General features: G+C 42.9%; 1 protein-coding gene across 1 annotated transcript in view; it reads left to right on the top strand.

The window, feature by feature from the left end:
- The window catches only part of prmt3 (protein arginine methyltransferase 3), a 51,231-nt gene extending 36,674 nt beyond the window's left edge, over window positions 1–14,557 (top strand). Inside the window, exons 14-16 of the mRNA XM_071489485.1 lie at window positions 4,053–4,103; window positions 5,183–5,270; window positions 14,289–14,557. Of these exons, the coding sequence (XP_071345586.1) occupies window positions 4,053–4,103; window positions 5,183–5,270; window positions 14,289–14,398 (249 nt within the window). The 3' untranslated portion in view covers window positions 14,399–14,557. The remainder of the gene's footprint in view (window positions 1–4,052; window positions 4,104–5,182; window positions 5,271–14,288) is intronic.
- Window positions 14,558–17,784: the final 3,227 nt, after the last annotated feature.

Here is a 17,784-nt window from a genome sequence, read left to right as displayed (position 1 = left end):
AGAAGGAAATAAACACTGGGAGAATGAACCAGCTGTGTAAAGAGCATAGGCCATCAACAACTTGGCAAAGCCGTGGCTAGAGAGGTAGAGTGGGTCGTCTACTAATAAGAAGGTCGGTGGTTCCAGTCCATGTGTCGAAGTGTCCTTGGGCAAGATACTGAACCCCAAATTGCCCCTGAGTGGATGAATATGGGTTGTAGTGGAAATGTTTGAGTGGTTGATAAGTTGATAGTGGTTGTTTTATTTGATTTGTTTGGACGTCTTATTTTTGACTCATGTGAAGCACTTTTTTACTTGTATTAAAAAGTGCTCTACAAATAAAGTATTATTATTATTATTATTATTATTATTATTATTATTATTATTAGACTGGAAAAGTGTTATGTAAGTGCAGTACATTAACCAGCAGGAGTTCTGCTTGTGCTGGCTGTGTCTTAACTTTTGGTTACACTCAAAGTTAAGCTTTACTGATGATTTGAATTGAGATGAATTTTTTTTTGGGGGGGGGGGGGGGGGGGGGCTTTCCTCTTTGCTCTGACACCAGAAATTGCTGGAACCTCTATCGTGTGTATATGTTGTTTCAACACCACACATTTTAATGTTTTCTGTTTTGTTGTGGATATTGGATGTTGTCATCCATTCGTCCATCTCCCCACATGAACTTAGCTGTCTTCGGGTTTTTTTTTTTCCTACCTTGAGATCACTTGAATGAAGCTCAGTGATGCAGCTTGTGACTCTGGACCTTCCTGTGACTGTTACAGTTGTTTGTCTCTACTAAGGCAACATGAGTGAGGAACACCAGTGGGAAGCTGATCCCTGCTCCACCTGACTGGAGAGGCAGCAGTTGGACGAAGAGGAGGAAGGGAAGAGAGACACAGGAGGTGGGGGTGGAGGGTTGTGGGGGGGGGTCACACCAACCCGTCCACGATGTGGTCGTGCTTGAAGCCTCCACGCCTGGATAAACCCCATCAAAAGCGCATTAGCCCTCTCCTTTCCCACCCAAACCCCCCCTCCCTCTCTGTGCCCCTCCCATTCCCTCCCCTTAACCCCCACAGCCCCCCTTTACGTCCCCCCACTGTTGTATAATAGTATCTAGCCGGGCCACGCGGCTCGCTGACACACAGCCAGGCGAAAGGGGAGCAATGATGAATTGCTCCCTGTTGGTGTTATCCATGATGATAATTATTAATTTTCCCACCGCTCTTCCTGGAGAATGGGGGCCCGGAGAGCTGCAGTGTTGCAGAGCCTCCTCCGTGGGCTGTCAAGAAGCCCACTGTCATCACTTATCACGGACAGAGCCGGGGCCCAAGGCTAAATGCTGATGAAAATGAAAAGCGCTCATTCTGATTTGTCGTGTTTTTGAGTGTGTGGGTGTGTGTCTGTGTCTCTGTGCTTTAAGTTTCCCTCTCTCTTCCCTGCCCTTGTCTCTCTGTCTGTCTTGCTCACTTCCTTTTTTAAAATTATAGCAGGGGGTAGTTTTGTTTTAAATTGTCATAAAATAATGGAACACAGTTTTAGAACATAATATATTTTTAATTTAACGTTTCTGATTATTCTCAATTTACAATCAAGACTGCATTCATCAATATATTTGATATATCTGTGGAGTCTGCTTTCGCTCATTATTATTCTACAACATATTATTGTTTTGTTCAGTCTGAGCACTTTTATCAACCTAATTTTTAGCAAACAGGCAACTGAGCTAAAAGGAGATTAAATATTAGACTTAAATTCACCAGTTGGACAGAAACACGACTGAATAAATGATAACGCTGTGTTGTGTCTGCTGTATGTGTAAAGAGAAAACATACTTTTTTAAATTCCTATCAAGTGAAGATGAACATAAACAGAAACTTGCTGTATAATTTTACTTGGTGTCCTAAAAGTCCTTTCAAGGCCCTCAAGAAGTTTGATAAACTTCTTCCCCAAACACAGTTTAAATCAAAAAGTATGAAAAGCCTCTGCTATAGTACATATCAGGTCATCAGGGTCTTTATTGTTTATCTGAACACTTTCACATCTTTTGTGAGGCCATTATATTCCTGTTTTTTTTTTTTTTTCAAATGTGATTTAATGGGCCGGTGTGACGCCAAGCTCCTCCACCAGTTTTGTATTTGTAAGTTTTACTCTGTGGCCTAATTTTTAATTGCCCATCTCACTGCAGTGTGAAAGTTGCACAACGCAGAAGTGACAATCAATCTCGCTTACGAGGCGTTGTCATCGGCGAGGAACGACGAGGATGATCTCTGCCTCCCCGGCTGAGAGAGGTGAATCCGCTCTGCCTGATGAGTAATTATGGCTAATTTCCTAATTACCTCAGCACCAAGCGTCTCTGTAGCGTTCATTAAAAGCCATAATTGCATTGGGGTGACATGCTCTTTTATCCTCTTTGGGTTCTTTTCTGGCGGTTTCACTGTGAGCTGCCGGTGCCGCCCCTGCCTGTCTGAGTCGATAAAGGTTGATTGAAGCCTCTGTGCGGGGAGTGTGTTGAACACGGCTTCTGACGGCATCATGATTACCAAGGCTGCATGTGTGTACCTTTGTGAGTGTAATGTATGTAGATGCATTATGAAAAAATATCTCTTTTGGCCTTTTTTTCTTTTTTTTTTTTTTTCTACCAGCAAAATGATTTAATGCAATTTGCAGACTTTTACAGAAGCTGTGAACAGATGGCACTGATGCTTCTCTAAGTGATACACACAAATAAAAAAAAAAAACCCTCCCCGGCTTTTACATAATGCTACAGCCCCTTCTCATCCTTTCCTCTCATCCCTCCTTCTCCTTTCCTCTCTCCCTCTCCTGCATTGATTCGGCTCTTCTTTGTCTCAGAGAGCTGGCCTCCAAGTTGTCAGCTGCGTCAGGATTAAAAGCTATTAGTTCTGCATCATTGCCACTACAAGTGCGCTCCTGAGATTGATAGAGTGCCTCTCTTTCTCCAGTGGGGGGAGAAATGGGAGGAAAACAAGCCTGGGGGGTGGTTTTTACCTCACATGTCTAACAACGGTCACCTACAGGCGCTCCGGCCACAGACTTCCCCTCGGTTTGTTTTTAAAAGTGTGAATCGGTTTTCACTCAGATGTGATCATAGCTCTGCAAATCCTCAGCAGAAAGACTACACTTCCACACAGGCTCTCAGTCAGCTGAGCACCCACTCTGAAGGAAAAGGAGTCTGTCACTTCTGGTCACATCTAAGATCTGAAAAAAAATGATCAAGCTTCAGACTGGGTTGTTTATTCTTCTTTGGTTTGGACAAAGTCTTATCAACATAATGGATTCCCTGAGAGCAGAGATTTGTCAGCTTCCCCTGTTGGGCATTATTCAGATGAGCACAAATTCATATTCATTTGGACCAAAACCACATTAGTGTTTATTTTCCTGAACCGAGTCCTCCTCCAATGTGAAAACCAATGTTTTCACATTGCTGCAACACTGTCACCAAAACAGCCACCTTTGCTAATTTCATGCACCTTTCAAGCTGGAATTTTATTTTATTTTATATTTTTTTATTGTCAGCAAAATAGCGTCCATGTTGTTGTCGGCTGCCTCATAATTTATTTCTTTTGTCCAGTGACAAGTCTCCCAGATGAGGTGAGAGGGAGCACATGGGACGTGTTGTTGACTCAGCCCGAAATGAGAAACCAAGTTGGTTCAGAGAGGAAGGAGGTCGGAAGAAAATAGAGAACGGTTCTCATATGAGTCGTATTGATACCCACTGTATATGTATCAGGGTGGCCCATACAGTTCTCCAGGCCACATACACACACTCACAATGATGGCACGTGATGCAGGGCACACAAAGAAATCTGAGGTCTTTTATAGAAGTAGTACTGTAAAGATAAATGTAAATACTTGAACAGTAAATTTTGCTCCCTGCTGGTTTTACTGCCTTATTCCTAAACACAGCAGCTCATTTTGCTTATTAAAACTCTGAGACTTGTTCTGCCTCCTGTTTCCCTCTCAGCTCTGCACATCAAGAGTCGCAGTGTAGTCAAACAAATCCAGGGGTTTATTGTACTGTCACATTCTAACACGCCCCTCATATTTCATTGCAGGCAGTTGTCGGCTACTTTGACATTTTCTTCGACAAAGGCTGCAGCAACAAGGTAAGCAGCAGCGGCAACAGCCAAGCCATTTAACGGAAACTCAATTATGTTCACGCTTTAGCATGTTCCTCCTCCCCGAGGCGTTCGCCGGCAATCGACAGGCAGTCCTAGTCGACTGCTGATATAAGCACTTACCTAGCAGAGCCAGCCAGTCGGAACAGCCGGTGCCAAGCTCTGTGAGCAACACAGTCATGCCTTTTGATTGCACTTCCCATTGTACCTGAGACTCAAACTGCATGCTGTGGATGGTCCAGAAAAATACTATCTCCACCGGGAACTAAGGCTGGAACAATTTAACAGAAATACAGTAAAGTGTAATATATATGATTAATAATGATTAGTGGGTTTACTGAAATCATGAAAGATCATTTCCAAGCTTTTGTGCATTGTTATTTGAATCTAGACAGAACTCCTGCACCAAGTGTTCCTTGTGTTTTTTGAGGTTTATCTCTCTCGGTGGCCCTGATAGATCAAAGCACTGCAACTTAAAAAAAACGCATGCAAATTCAGACATCTTCATCAATTTGACAACGCACGTGCTAGAAATACTCACAACACAACCAAATACGCAAACATGCTGCTAATAGACACAACACAACAGAAGTGTTTCCAGGGTACACAAAAAGTGAAAGGCCCGAGTTCTTCAGTGCTTTGTGACTTCTGAAGTTAAAAGAGTGTCCCAGCCGTCATCACTTTTTTGTGTCCACTTGAAACTCTTCCATTGTGTTGTGAGTATTTGCGGCACGTGTTATCACATTGATGAAGATGTTTTCTGAATTTGCTTGTGTTTTGTCTTTTTGTGTGTGTTTTTTTTTTTAAGTTACATTGTGTTGAGCTCTCAGGGCCTCTGTAAATATGGACTCATTTTAAACAACATAAGTGTTACTAACATGGTTTCCATACGCTCAAATTAAAGCTCATTGCTTTGGGTTTTTATAGCTTTTCACTGTAACATAGCCAGAATTTTTTCAATAGTAATAAATCAGTTTAAATGGATTGTAAACAGATTTTATTTTATTTATCATCCAAAAGTTGTAATATTTTTGCTCTTTTTTTCTTTTCACTTATCATCACACCAGGTGACGTTCTCCACAGGTCCTCAGGTCACAAAGACACACTGGAAACAGACTGTCTTCCTACTGGAGAAGCCGATTTCTGTCCAAGCAGGTCAGTAACCACACAGACCACCGCACCACTTGGCAACTGTAAGGCTGTGGTGTTACTGTCAACTCCTCATAACTCTGAAAAGCAGTTTACATATGTGGTCAAGTTCAGTTTTCGTTTGGATTTGTGTTGTTTCATTTTCCCCCTGAGGACCTCGGCGGTGCGTCATAGCGAGCTGCGGCAGGTAATCTGTCTGTGGTGGAGATGTAGTCAGGCTGGTTGACACCCGTTATCTGTCACCCACAGAGACAGCGAGAGATCAAAACAAATCACATTCAGCCATCAGCGACAGCATGTAAAACTTCATCTGATAGGCGGTTGCAGGCCTCTGAATCATGACACGTTACAAGAGGAGCACTTTGTAACTGACCAGCGAAATATTTATAGAATCGCTGTATCAGCAGAATCCAGTATTATTAACCGGTGCAGCTTCCTGTGAGGCGTAGTTGTGCCGATGCTCCCGGGAAATAACTTCCTGCAGGTTCAAACTCCAGCGAACATGACAGAGCATCTCGTATCGTTTTCTGTGAAGTTCACCTCAGAGCTGTTGCTCTGTAGTGGAAATATCATCAACCAACTATGAATGCGGCACAAATGTGTTTTTTACTGTATTGATTAAATCCAACAGCAGTGGCACTGCCAACCAGTAAATCATTTTCACCACATTCCTCCATATTAATGGCTATAATAACTATATATCAGCTCCTGTTTTGAAGAATCTTTCACACTTAAACATCAGTAGAAGAAGCCATTTCTTACTTGAGGATAAGTTGTCTATACTGGTGTTTGTTTGTGGTAATGAGCGTTGTACTTACAATAAGAATACAATCAGACAGTGTGTATCCACATAGCCATCTGGGCGTGCAAGGGTTTGAGTGGATTCAGTAAAATGTATGACTGCACGCACGAGAGTCATGTGTGCATCCATGTCTTGTGGTGTAAACGGGGGCTCTTATTCTTTACAGAATTACCTGGATGCTGCTTTTACACTTTCATGAGATGTTCAGCAGCTACCAAACTCCCGTCCAAACAAATATGCTCCAAAGCTGCGGCATATGGAAAAATATGAATGAATGATGAGCAGCCTTGTTCTGATATTGACCGATTTATGTGTGTCTGTTAAGGTACAGGATGTGAAATCACCACTGAGGTCTGTAGACAGGTTGAACTTTATGCTAGTGAAACTATCTAACTTTTAAAAGAAGAAACTGAGTCCTCTCACACATGATAAGTTGATTCAACTAATCATTAGCATGAAAGCACCCTTGTTCAATTTAATACACTCATTAGTTTTGCTGCTACAGCTTTACTTGTCCTGGTTTGATCAGCAAGGGCGGCTAATGTTAGCAAGACAGATACAACCATGTAACCAACATTAATGAGTCCAAAAGTTACAGATTTTTCATCTGAGAGCTCTCAGATGAATATTTATCCCAGGAGAGACCTCTGAGCCTGTGTGGTTGGATCACTAATGTTAGAGCTTTCAGGATAAATCTGTGTTTTTATTGGTACCGGTGTTACGAAAATCGGTTATATCTTTTTTTTTTTTGTGTTCCCCCTTTGCTCAGTCATTATATATGTTGATCCTGTATTTATTCCTGCTGTAAGCTCTGGCCCCTGTTTGTGTTATCATAATGGGGATCATGGATGTGTCTGCTGACGTGAGGATGGATGAGCCTCGGGGCCGGCTGTCCACTCGCTGACCAGATATCAGATGGAGTCTACTGTAATAAATGACCTGCAGGGGGACGGAGGAGCTCGATGTCCGGCGGCTCTTAGCTTTGCTCAGCCCCTGTCGGCGACAGCCAGGACGATAAGAATGTCAAAACCTCTGACGCTGCTCAAACGCTATCGCAGGCTTGCCTCTGCTGAGTCAGATAAATGCAGCACAATCTGAGCACTGAAGACAACGTTATGCTAACAGGGTGCAGAGGTAGGAAGCTGCAGAGTGAAACAAAGACAGATTTCATGACACAATCTGATGCAGAATTTCACTTTGCTTTCACCTGTGTTCATGTGCATACATGCACGGACACATGCATACATCAACAGATGAGTGAAAAATTCAATGAAAAACCGTAAGGTGGAACACAGTTGAATACCTTTGGGAAATTTTAGACCAGTGTGTTAATGCTTTTTCACCATCATTCCCATAACAACAAGGAATAGGCTCAAGGGAATATCCACTAGCAGAATGGCATTACTCCCTTCAATCCCGCTCTGTTTGGGGGCAGTTTGGTATAAATATGTAACAGTACTTTTGTATTGGGTTTTTTAAGATAAACTAAATTATTATCATTAAGATTTTATTCTAATTTAAACTTTTAACCACCATCAGGTTTAAATTTCCTCTTGGCCAATGAAAACATATTTAAAAAACTATTGGCTGGATGACGTTTAATTTACTGAGTGTTCATGGTTCTCACAGGATGAATCCTCCTGTTTTCATTAACTTATTTCCTGTGCCAAGATCGGGCCAAAGTTTTTCTTTTTGTGCAGGTTGCTGTGGCATTTACTGAACACATGATGCTTCATTATGCTTCATGCTCCCGTGACGATGAACCCTTTCCATTTTGGACACTCCATTGGTGCCACCAGAAGGCCAAATCCACCAGCTTGCAGAGTTTGTATTTTCTCTCCGTGTTTATATGGGTTTCCTCCAGGTCCTACAGTTTCCTCACAAACGCAGGTCAGATGAACTGGAAACACAAAATTAGTTGTGGGTGTAAATGTGAAGGGTCATAGTAACTAGTGGCTGGTTAGTTGTGTAGGTGAACTCCACCTCTCACCCAGTGAGTGCCTTAGCTGCCATAGTTTTAGGTTAAGTGGGTTCAGATGATGGATGGATGGATGGATGAATATTTCTTAATCCATTGGATAATTGGTGCTGCCTCTAAAATCAAATATTTGCTGTTTAGGCGTTGTAATAAGCATGGCTGCCTCTAGAGGCCACCAGACTTGAGACTTTAGACGTAACACTTTCTCCTTTACTCTCACTCTGTCTTTTTTAACCTTGTGCCTGATTTTACAGTCAGCAGAGCATCTGGGCTCTCAGGGTAACTTGAGGGCATAGTGACATGTGACACCATTAGCCAAGACACACACACACACACACACACACACACACACACTCGCTCAGAACCAGCCCGTTTTGTTCTAGCTGAGTTTAGCTTAAACTAATGTGGAGTCGATAAAGATCCATCGGTTTGGCTGTGTGCTGTATATGTGAACCAAGCAGTGAGAACAGAAAAAAAAGTTTAAGGAAAGAAGAAAATTAAAGCAGGAGTGAGAGAGTGCACAGCAAGTTATTGATGTGCTTGCTCTGCCCAGGCACCCTGACGGTCCCCAGCCTCCTCCAGGGGCCGTAAACCAGAAATGGAGTTTTTTACAGCATTCACCGGCTGCCTGCTATGCTCCTATGGTGTACTTTACAACACACACTGCTCCTTCACACACTCAAATTCACAAGAGATGTTGCATACTTCTATACTAAACTTCCCTCTGGCTATTATAAAAACTTACTAAAGTCACCTTGAAGATGACAAAACTCTCTTACACACACAAACACACACTCACAGCAGCATCTCCTCCTGGGTGTTGACTGAGAAGCACCTTCAGCTCTGATTGGCTGTAGTGAGGGCCAAGCATAAACATCCAGTGGTTTGTTTTAATACCGAGTCTGTCTGTGGTGATTTATTGTGGCAGAGACCGAATCCTATTTGATGTGTTTGTACGAGTGCAGCAGTAATTAACTCTGTGGCTACGCTTCTGTGGGAGGTGCCGGTGGAAGAGGGAGAACGCACGCAGCAGGCTGGAACAAAACATCCCTGCAAATCCTCCTGCCTGGCAGCGTAATAAATTAAACAGCGAATCATTTGTCATGCTCCGGTGTGTTTGTGTAGCTCAAGTATTGAAGAGGAGGGTCCTTTTTTTTCACAGTTTTACCTACTTAATGTTCATTGGAGAAAGGAGGTCACACCTTTTTTGTCCCGTGGTCCTCAGAGTGAGGCGGTGCCCTGGTTACCTGCGCAGAGGGGCCGCTCAGAGCAGCTGAAACATGGGTGTGCGTCCTTGTCTTGGCTTTCCTTGGATAGTCAGGTGGTCCTTGTTCCCACCCACTTTCATGACTCACCTCCTCTGTTCTGAGCGGTGATGTACCTTCTTCTAAATCTCCTCTTCCCCCCGCCCTCATCTGTCCAGGCTCGGTGTAAACACCTCTTCCCCTCCTCGCTCCCCCCGCTCGTCCGAACTCTAAAGGTCCTTGAGCTGTCCAACAGCAGAGGCTGAGCCAAACTTCAGGTTTTCTTCATGGCTGTAATTCAATCGCCGGGTTAGGTCTGTGTTTGCAGCGGTGCTTGGAATATACAACCCATCAGCTCTGCTCCTCAGCTCTGCACTGAGTAGGAAAGGCCTGAGAAGTAAAAATGAAAGCATCACTGCAGCATGGAAGTCAGCAGTTCTGTACGAGAATAGTCCACTCATGTGGGGTCATTATGTGTCATTTGTTTTTCAAACATTTGGAAATGTGTCAGTATTTACATTCATTATTTAAAATCTAATTGAAAATCTAATAGTCACAACTTGTCACTTAGGAGAAATGCTTTTTGCCTCAGTTTCCCTTTCATACTGACATGAAGTCCAGGTAAAAATCAGTTCAGACTAGTCCTCTCACTTGAAGCAAACGTGAGCATTTTCTGCGTAAATCTGTAAAAACAGAAAAGGATGAGTCTTAGTATTGAAGCACTGCAGCTTAGTCTTACTCTTGCTCTGGCTGCAGACACTGTAGGAGTGTGAGCCCAACGGTTAAAATGTAAATGACAACAGTTTAAATGAATTGCTAATGCGAGCTGCGTATTTCCAGTGTAATTTCATGGGGGAAGACTGCGTCGGGCTGAGATGGGCTGTTTCTGTGGGCCTGGTTGTGCTTAATGACACTGGCATGTTGATGTACGACACTGTGGTGAAAGCCCGGCTCCACTCCGCGACTCATTTCCACACATGGTTAACTCTTTCTCCCTGCATCTGAGTGGCCAGTTTACCGAAGGCACCGAGGCCCTCCTCCATGGGGAGGTTGGTCTGACTGATTACAGCAGAGCTGCTACAGTTGCACCGCAACTGAACAGACACTCCATCAGTGGTTGTTTGTACGTTTCAATAGTTTAATTGGAAACATGAGAGAGTAGTTGGACAGTTTGCTGCAGTTATTTTCGTCTTTTGGCCCAAACCTTTTTTTTCTGTCAGTTCTGTTTTAACAAAAGGTTATCAAAGGTCAAGCAATTATTTCTTTGAACTTCATTGGCCTTTTGCCAACTTGAGTTTGACTGCAGCCATCCACTGCCTCCCATGAGCACCGGGCTCTGCTGCTCTAACCAGACCACAGCTAGTGAAGAATTGATTCCCTGTAAAATAAGTAGAAGTGTTTTTTGGCGACTCTTTGTCTTCACAGACATTAAAGGGAATATATCCAGAAATTGTGTGAATATTTTTAATGTAATGTTGTGTTTTAAATATTAAATTGATAAAATTGCCATTTCACCGCTCATTCTACACTCAAGAATCCATAATGACAAAGTAAATGTTCCTAGAAATTTCTGCAAATTTATTAAAAATCCAAAACTGAAATGTGTCATGAACCAAAGTATTCAGACCCTGTGGTCAGGCACATCCTTTGGTTATCATTGAGATGTGTTACTTTGCTCGATTCCAGCCCACCTGTGGTAAACTGAATTGACCAGACATTGTTTTGAAAGACACACACCTGTGTAGATATGGCCCCACAATTCACACTGCACGTCAGGACAAAAACCAGCCATGATGTTCAAGAACAAGTCTGCATCTGTCTAGAACATCTGTGGAGAGACCTGAAGATGGAGGTTCACAGACTCTTTAATCCAATCTGATGGAGCTTGAGAGGATCTTCCAGGAAGAATGCAACAAACTGCCCAAGTCCAGTTGTAAAGCTCGTAGAAACTTACCCAAGAAGACTCAAAGCTGCATATGCTGCCAAAGAGGCTTCTTCAAAGTACTGAATTACTTTTTTCAAATTTTTATCTTTATTAAATATGCAAATATTTGAATTTTTTCACTTTGTCATTATGGGTTATTGATTGATTTCTCAATTTAAAATGAAATCACACATGTATGTTATTGACCTTTTCTGTTGAAGTTGGGTTCTCTTGCGTCCGTGGCATTGACCACTGACTCAGTTCATTAAGTTAGCGATGAAGTGGGGTATAACCAGTTTCTTATAACCGGCTACATCTTTTTCCAGCTTTGCAACATTTCTTTTTGTTGGCCGCAGTAAAAAGCTGCTGGTCGGGGCTCACACAGTGTTTTGCAAGTTATAAAAGAGCCAGAAATCTCACAGGACCTTAACTTTAATTCTGTAATGATGTCTGTGTCAGAAAGCATCATCATTTATGAATTATAGCCAGAAAACAGCCATTACTTTCTTCTACTGGTTTTGGAAAAAGTAATTCATGCAGTCATTAAATCTGTTAAATCAGCTGTAGCTTTTTTGGACAGCATAAATCTGTTTCCCACTTCAACTTATTTAATGCTACAGTAGGGGCCCTTACTAGAGTTAGGGAGGGGGTCACATTACCCACAGTCTAGCACCTTTACTATAGCAACTGGAGCAAACAGCCAAAGGACTCAGGATCTCAACTCAGGGACAAAACCTGGATCCAAAAATCACAGTCGGGTGGTCAGACAGGGAGAAGGCAAAGGCGACGTCCAGGTAAAATGGCAGAGATCAGTAAAACAAGAAGAACATAACACTAGAAAAAAGGCTGGAAGCTTTGGCACGAGGTACATGTTGGCGCTCAGACAGACTAAATCCACAAGGGAGGGAGGGGACAGGTGAAACACACCAGGGTGGAGCAGGCTGTCGTTAAGGCGGGAAACACACAAGAAGGGCAGGAAGTGAAGGATCTGAAATGGGAAGAAAGGCGAGTATTACAAAATAAAACAGGAAACAATGAATGATATGAGAGATAAATATGACCTCAGAGGCTGGACTCACATTTACACTGAATAATGCGTTTGAATATCAATTTTAATGTTTTTCTAATTACCCTGAAGGCAGGCCACGGCTTGGCTCCTAGTTATATCATTGATGGTGGATCACAGCCTGAGATCTGTCCTAACAGTTCCAATGTCCAGAACCAGGACTAAAGGGGATCATGCTAAGGATTTAGGCAACTGTTCTTCATTTTGTCAACATTTTTAACCCAAGTCCTGGCAGGACTGAAGAGTAGTATACTCAGTCTGGAGAGTGTGGCTGTGCTGTTTGTTGTTTGCACGTCCTGGGTTCGGTTACTTGTTGGCTTTAAATGTTTTAAAGCACTTTGTAGCATTATTTTGATACTGGCATTATGAACCTTGAGGTAAAGTTTCCTCCTATGCTTTTTCCCCAGCTCAGTAAGGAGTCTGGCACCTCTCCAGTAAAAAGACAAAATATTCAGCAGCCAGATGTGAAATGTACTTCAGACTTTAGCTCAGTTCCTCTGGTCTTTGCGTTTGGGAAAAGCTGCGGCTGTATCTGCAGTGGAGGGACAGACCCAGAGCGCGGCGCCAGCAGCAGACTCCATGACAGCGGCGTTGGCATGGTAACGAGTGAGACATGACAGCAGCAGTGATGGCGGACGCTTGGCCAGAGACAGCACCACAGTCAGCATTTTCCTGCCTCCTTGTCCTCCACTAACCTCCAGCGAAGAGGAGCGCGTGGCACACAGAGAGGGGGAGGCTGGGGAGGTGGGGGTGAGGGGATGCTTGTTTGCCGTTTGGATAAACATTCATTTACCTCCAGCAGTCAAACGTGAAGTTAATCAGAGGGGTTATGCGTCATAATCATCAGCGTCTTCTCCCGGCCTCCAAACCGCTCGTGCGTCGTACTGTAAACACGCTTCCTTCTCGCCGCCATCTGCAGATTTCAGCAGGTCTGTTCACACACGTACACACTCACATACAGTCCTGCTTATTAACATACATTAAACCACATTGCCTTTACACACATCATCATTTCTATAAGCGCCAGTGCGTCTCCACTCCTGCTGCAGAGGCCTGAGCTCAGCAGCACTGTGCTGCTGCAGGGCATCAGGAAGATTCATTTCCCTTTCTTTACCAACACACTGATGAAGTCTGACTCAGTGAAATTGTTTTCTGCTTTTTGATGTTTTTTTGACGTCTGATATAAAGACAGGGAATTTATGGCCATGCTGTGCTGTGGATGGTTATCAGGGGGAGTCGAATGGAGAACAGTTTTCTTTACTCAAACTTTCTCTAAGGGGAATGAAAACAAAAATACAGCCAAAACTTTACACACATGCTTAGAAAGTTTGGGCGACATGTTCTTTCTTTACCATGAATGACTCAAGCCAACATACACTCCTGCATGAGCACAGGGAATGTGTAAAAAAAGTAGTCCCCAGGAAATGCTCGACTTAGTTCTGGTTGAGTTGTGCTCTCTAAAACCTACAGTGTCCAGCTGTTTTAGGAAATTAATGAAGCTTCTCTAAAAATAAAATTAGCCAATACATTTGTGACCAGGAGGAAGCAGTGGGCTTTGGGCTTGACTAGCCAGAAAAGTCATGAGATATTAATAGATAACCGAACACATCACTGGTTTTTGGTCTTTTCATGCAATTTGTTGACAGAACAGAGATTCCCATTGATGTTAGATATGCTATCTGACAGGAAGCCTTCAAAATAAGATTCACGGTACAACGCAGCTCTGCCCTCAGTTTTATAATATACTTCAGTCTTATTCGCAGGCAGCAGTTTCATTCATATTTTTGTCGTTGTTTTCATTTTTACTGCACTCTAGTTATTTATTCTCTCATTTTGTCATTTTTTTATTTCTCTTTGAATATGAGGTACATCCTTTATTGTCATTGTGTGAAACATGGGTGTAAGACTGCGGTTCTCTCTCCAGAGAAGTGATTTCCCGTGTCCAGTGTTAAACAAACCGTGCACTGACATTAACGTTGGTGTCATCTCTTTCTTTGCTGTTTTCTTTAGGGGAGGAGCTCCGGGGAAAGATCACAGTGCGTAAAAACAAGAAAGATCCTCGCTCACTGTTGGTCACCTTTGACCTCCGAGACAGGAAGCAGACTTACAGCCTGCAGTAACGTCGGCCGTCACGTGATGCAACATTCAGCAAATAAGGCCCACTTTCTATTCACCGTTCACAACATGTGGGAACAGGAAGGAAGTAAACACTTGACTTTGATGTATGAAATAGTAGCGTTGTAATAGAATTGCCTTGTAATAAAAAACAATGTACAAGATTTTCTGCTTGTGAGTGTATTTTATTGAGCATATGGTAACATGATACAATTGCAGACAGCTCTTATTTTGGTGATTACAAATGAAAAGTAAAGTTCTTACATGTCTAGGTTACATATAATCCTTGATTCAAGGTCTTTTCAATGACTATGTCAGTCTGAAGCAGGTCCCACCTACACACTGGAATACAGTCAAATACTGCTGAAGCAACAGTGAAACGTAATAGAAGATGTTTCACTTTACATCCAGTTTAGTCCAGTTTTAACCTTAACTGTCTTTACTACAGTTACACATGTCCCTGTCTGATCAATATGTCCAGTAAAAGAAAAAAAAACACGAAGAGGAACTGGCTGCCAGCTCTTCGTGAAAGAGATTTTGTACTTCTGCCGAGTATTCCTCTTAATTTCCCTCCACATTCTCCTCCTCATTGTCCTACTTTGAGCTGTGTGAGATCGCACCGCGGGCATCATCCATCTTCCATGAGTTTACTGGGACAATGCAAAATGAATCTAAGCTTAAAAAGGCTGACTGAAGCCTCTTTACATACTCCACTGAACAACTCTGCTTACAATTAAAGATTTTTTTCTTCCATCTCTACCTGAGATGACAAAACCTGGACTCCGAGAAAGTGTAGCTCTCTGTGAGGAGGAGAAGGAGGAGCTGGAGAGGAGTTGGCTGCCGGTCTTACCAGTCACCTCTTTAGAATTATTTACTGCTTCTGTGTCCTCTCTGCTGTTTTATCAGTACAGTTTGGTCTGTGCACCAACATCAAATATCATATTTTTCAAAAGAACAGGCAGGAAGAGATGTGAGCTGTCATGTCAGCTCTTCGACCAAAGTCCATTGAATTTTTCAGAATTACATTTTCCACCTGAGATGAAGAATTTCTGCTGCACTGTTTGATAAATAAATGATCATGATGATGTGTCTCAAAGCTGACAAGAACAATCCAGGAAGCTGAAGCAGTCCATGTTGTAGTATTTGATATAAACTGGCTCTGTTTAGCCTTAATTAAATTAATTGTCACAGAGTGAAAGAGCCTGTTTTGTGAACCTGCTGTGCCTCATAGCACATTCTTAGGGAAAATATAGTTTTTACGTAAATCATGTTAAAACTCAGAAATTGTTTAAATTTACTTTTAACATCTCAAAAACTTTCAGTACTTGTTTTCAGATTATTTCGGGGATTTCTTTGGGGGGGGGGGCTCTTGTCACCTGAATTGAGAAAAACCCGCCAATTTTGAGAAATTTGCTTCATACTCTTGTTTAAAACAAAGCAAAATACCCTGCAGGACATTTTCCTGAGACATGAATTATATCGTGAAGCCTCTGTCAACCGGGACTGATGATGATGATGATGATGATGATGATGATGGGAGCTGGGGCCTCTGGGTGACCTCCCCCTCTGAATCACTGCTTTCCAGGCGCCTCAGATGGACGCGGCTTCTTATCACTCCGGCGACAGTGGCACACGACAATCAATTAATTACACCAGGCGGTTTGCTCAGCTCCTGGATCAGGATTTGGTCCGGACCAAATAAAAACCGGAATTTGACACGCAAATGTTCCGTCCACAGTCAGCTCAGTGAAACACGGGCGGTCTGTGAAGCTGCGAGGAGCCTTCTGATTAAAATCCCGTAAAATAAAAGAAGCTCTGTCTGCGGCTTTGATTTCGCTGCATGTCTGTAAAGGTGTGCGGACTCTGATCTGCTTCTGCTTTGGATGAAACATTGAAAAGCCTCATGAGAATCTAGAGGAGAGTTGGCATGACGTGTGTGTGTGTGTGTGTGTGTGTGTGTGTGTGCGCGCGCTCAGCGGACTCTGGAAGAGGAGCAGAAATCAATTACAATTATTCTCTGTTGACAATGTAATTAAACTCAAGGCAGCGGCCGCTTCAGCCGCTTATCTGCAGCGGACGGAGATTTACAAGCGGAGAGAGCGCAGCGCATAATGAGCTCCGCGTCCCGGTGTAACCACACTGATCCCGGCAGGGAGCCGGTCTCAGAGCTGCTCAGCTGCCGTGAAGTCAGCGCAGGTTACACGCAGGGAATCCAGCAGGCCACGCTGTATTAATGAGCCCGGATAAAGGCGCGAATGAGGGTTTCAGGATTAAGAATTAGGCTGTTTTAGTGAGTTAGTTTATTAAAGCAGAGGCCTGCGGCGTTTCCCTCTCAGGGGTTGGGTGATTGCATATTAGGTTACAGTATGATACAGATATTTATTTTAAAATGATGTCATGTTGGGCAGTCCTCCTCCTATCACATGACTGAAGAGTGCAGCGACGTGAAATTAGCCTGATGATTTGAAAACAACAATTAAATACGAGCTTATTACATAAAAACCGACTTTCTGTCAGGCAGTTGATTATTATTATTATTATTATTATTATTATTATTATTGTTGATATTATTATTATTGTTGCTAATGTTATTATTGATAATATTAATGTTATTCTTATTATTATTATTATAAGTTTATTTGTCCTACAGGCCTAGGTTCCGCCTTCCTCTATCATTTGTCCTCAAACAATACGTAGCTAACCAACGTGGTTGCTAAGCAACGACGCGCAGGCCAAACTAGTAATTTTCGTTAGCACATTATGGGCCTGTCAGGTGTGAGATCAGTTACAGACTGAGCCAGTCAGAGAAGATGGGTAGTTGTTCCTCATGATCACGCTAAAGCATTTCAATGTTGCTGCAAAGTCTCAAAGTGAAATTATAGGCTGCGGAATCAATTTCCCTCCCTTGTGTTATCTCAGTGTGTGTGTGTGTGTGTGTGTGTGTGTGTGTGTCTTTTATGTAGGCTGTCTACGTGTGCTTGTGTGTGTGTTGTCTCCAGCTCCTGCACCACTCACTGTGTGCTGGTCTAATGTTTGGAGGCCCAATAAAGACACAACTGTTAATAATCAACAAGTTCTCCTCAGCTGATGAGACCAACAGCTCGCTTGTGTCTTCTTAGTTTTTGGATCAATCCCCACAAACAAGACTTGTGTATGAGTTGTGGGTTTAAACGGAGACTTGAACAATGGTATGCGCAATGCAGTGTTTCAGATACTACAGTACCCCCCCCCCCCCCCCTCCCCCCGGCCGCTGTCACTGCTTCCAGTCCAGGCTCCAGTGGTTGGCTCCGGTTCCTCCTGACACACGTGATTTCAGGAAAAAAGGCCTCCTTCTTGCGTAAGGCCTGAACGAATGAGTAGCCATACAAAGACCCCGCCCACTTCAAAAAAA

This window comes from Trachinotus anak, unplaced genomic scaffold (genome assembly GCF_046630095.1).
Source record: "Trachinotus anak isolate AG129_WGS33_773 ecotype Australia unplaced genomic scaffold, CSIRO_AGI_Tana_v1 ptg000011l, whole genome shotgun sequence".
Lineage (NCBI taxonomy): Eukaryota > Metazoa > Chordata > Actinopteri > Carangiformes > Carangidae > Trachinotus > Trachinotus anak.
Note: the sequence above shows the minus strand (reverse complement) of the source record. Positions and strands in the feature narration are given on the sequence as shown.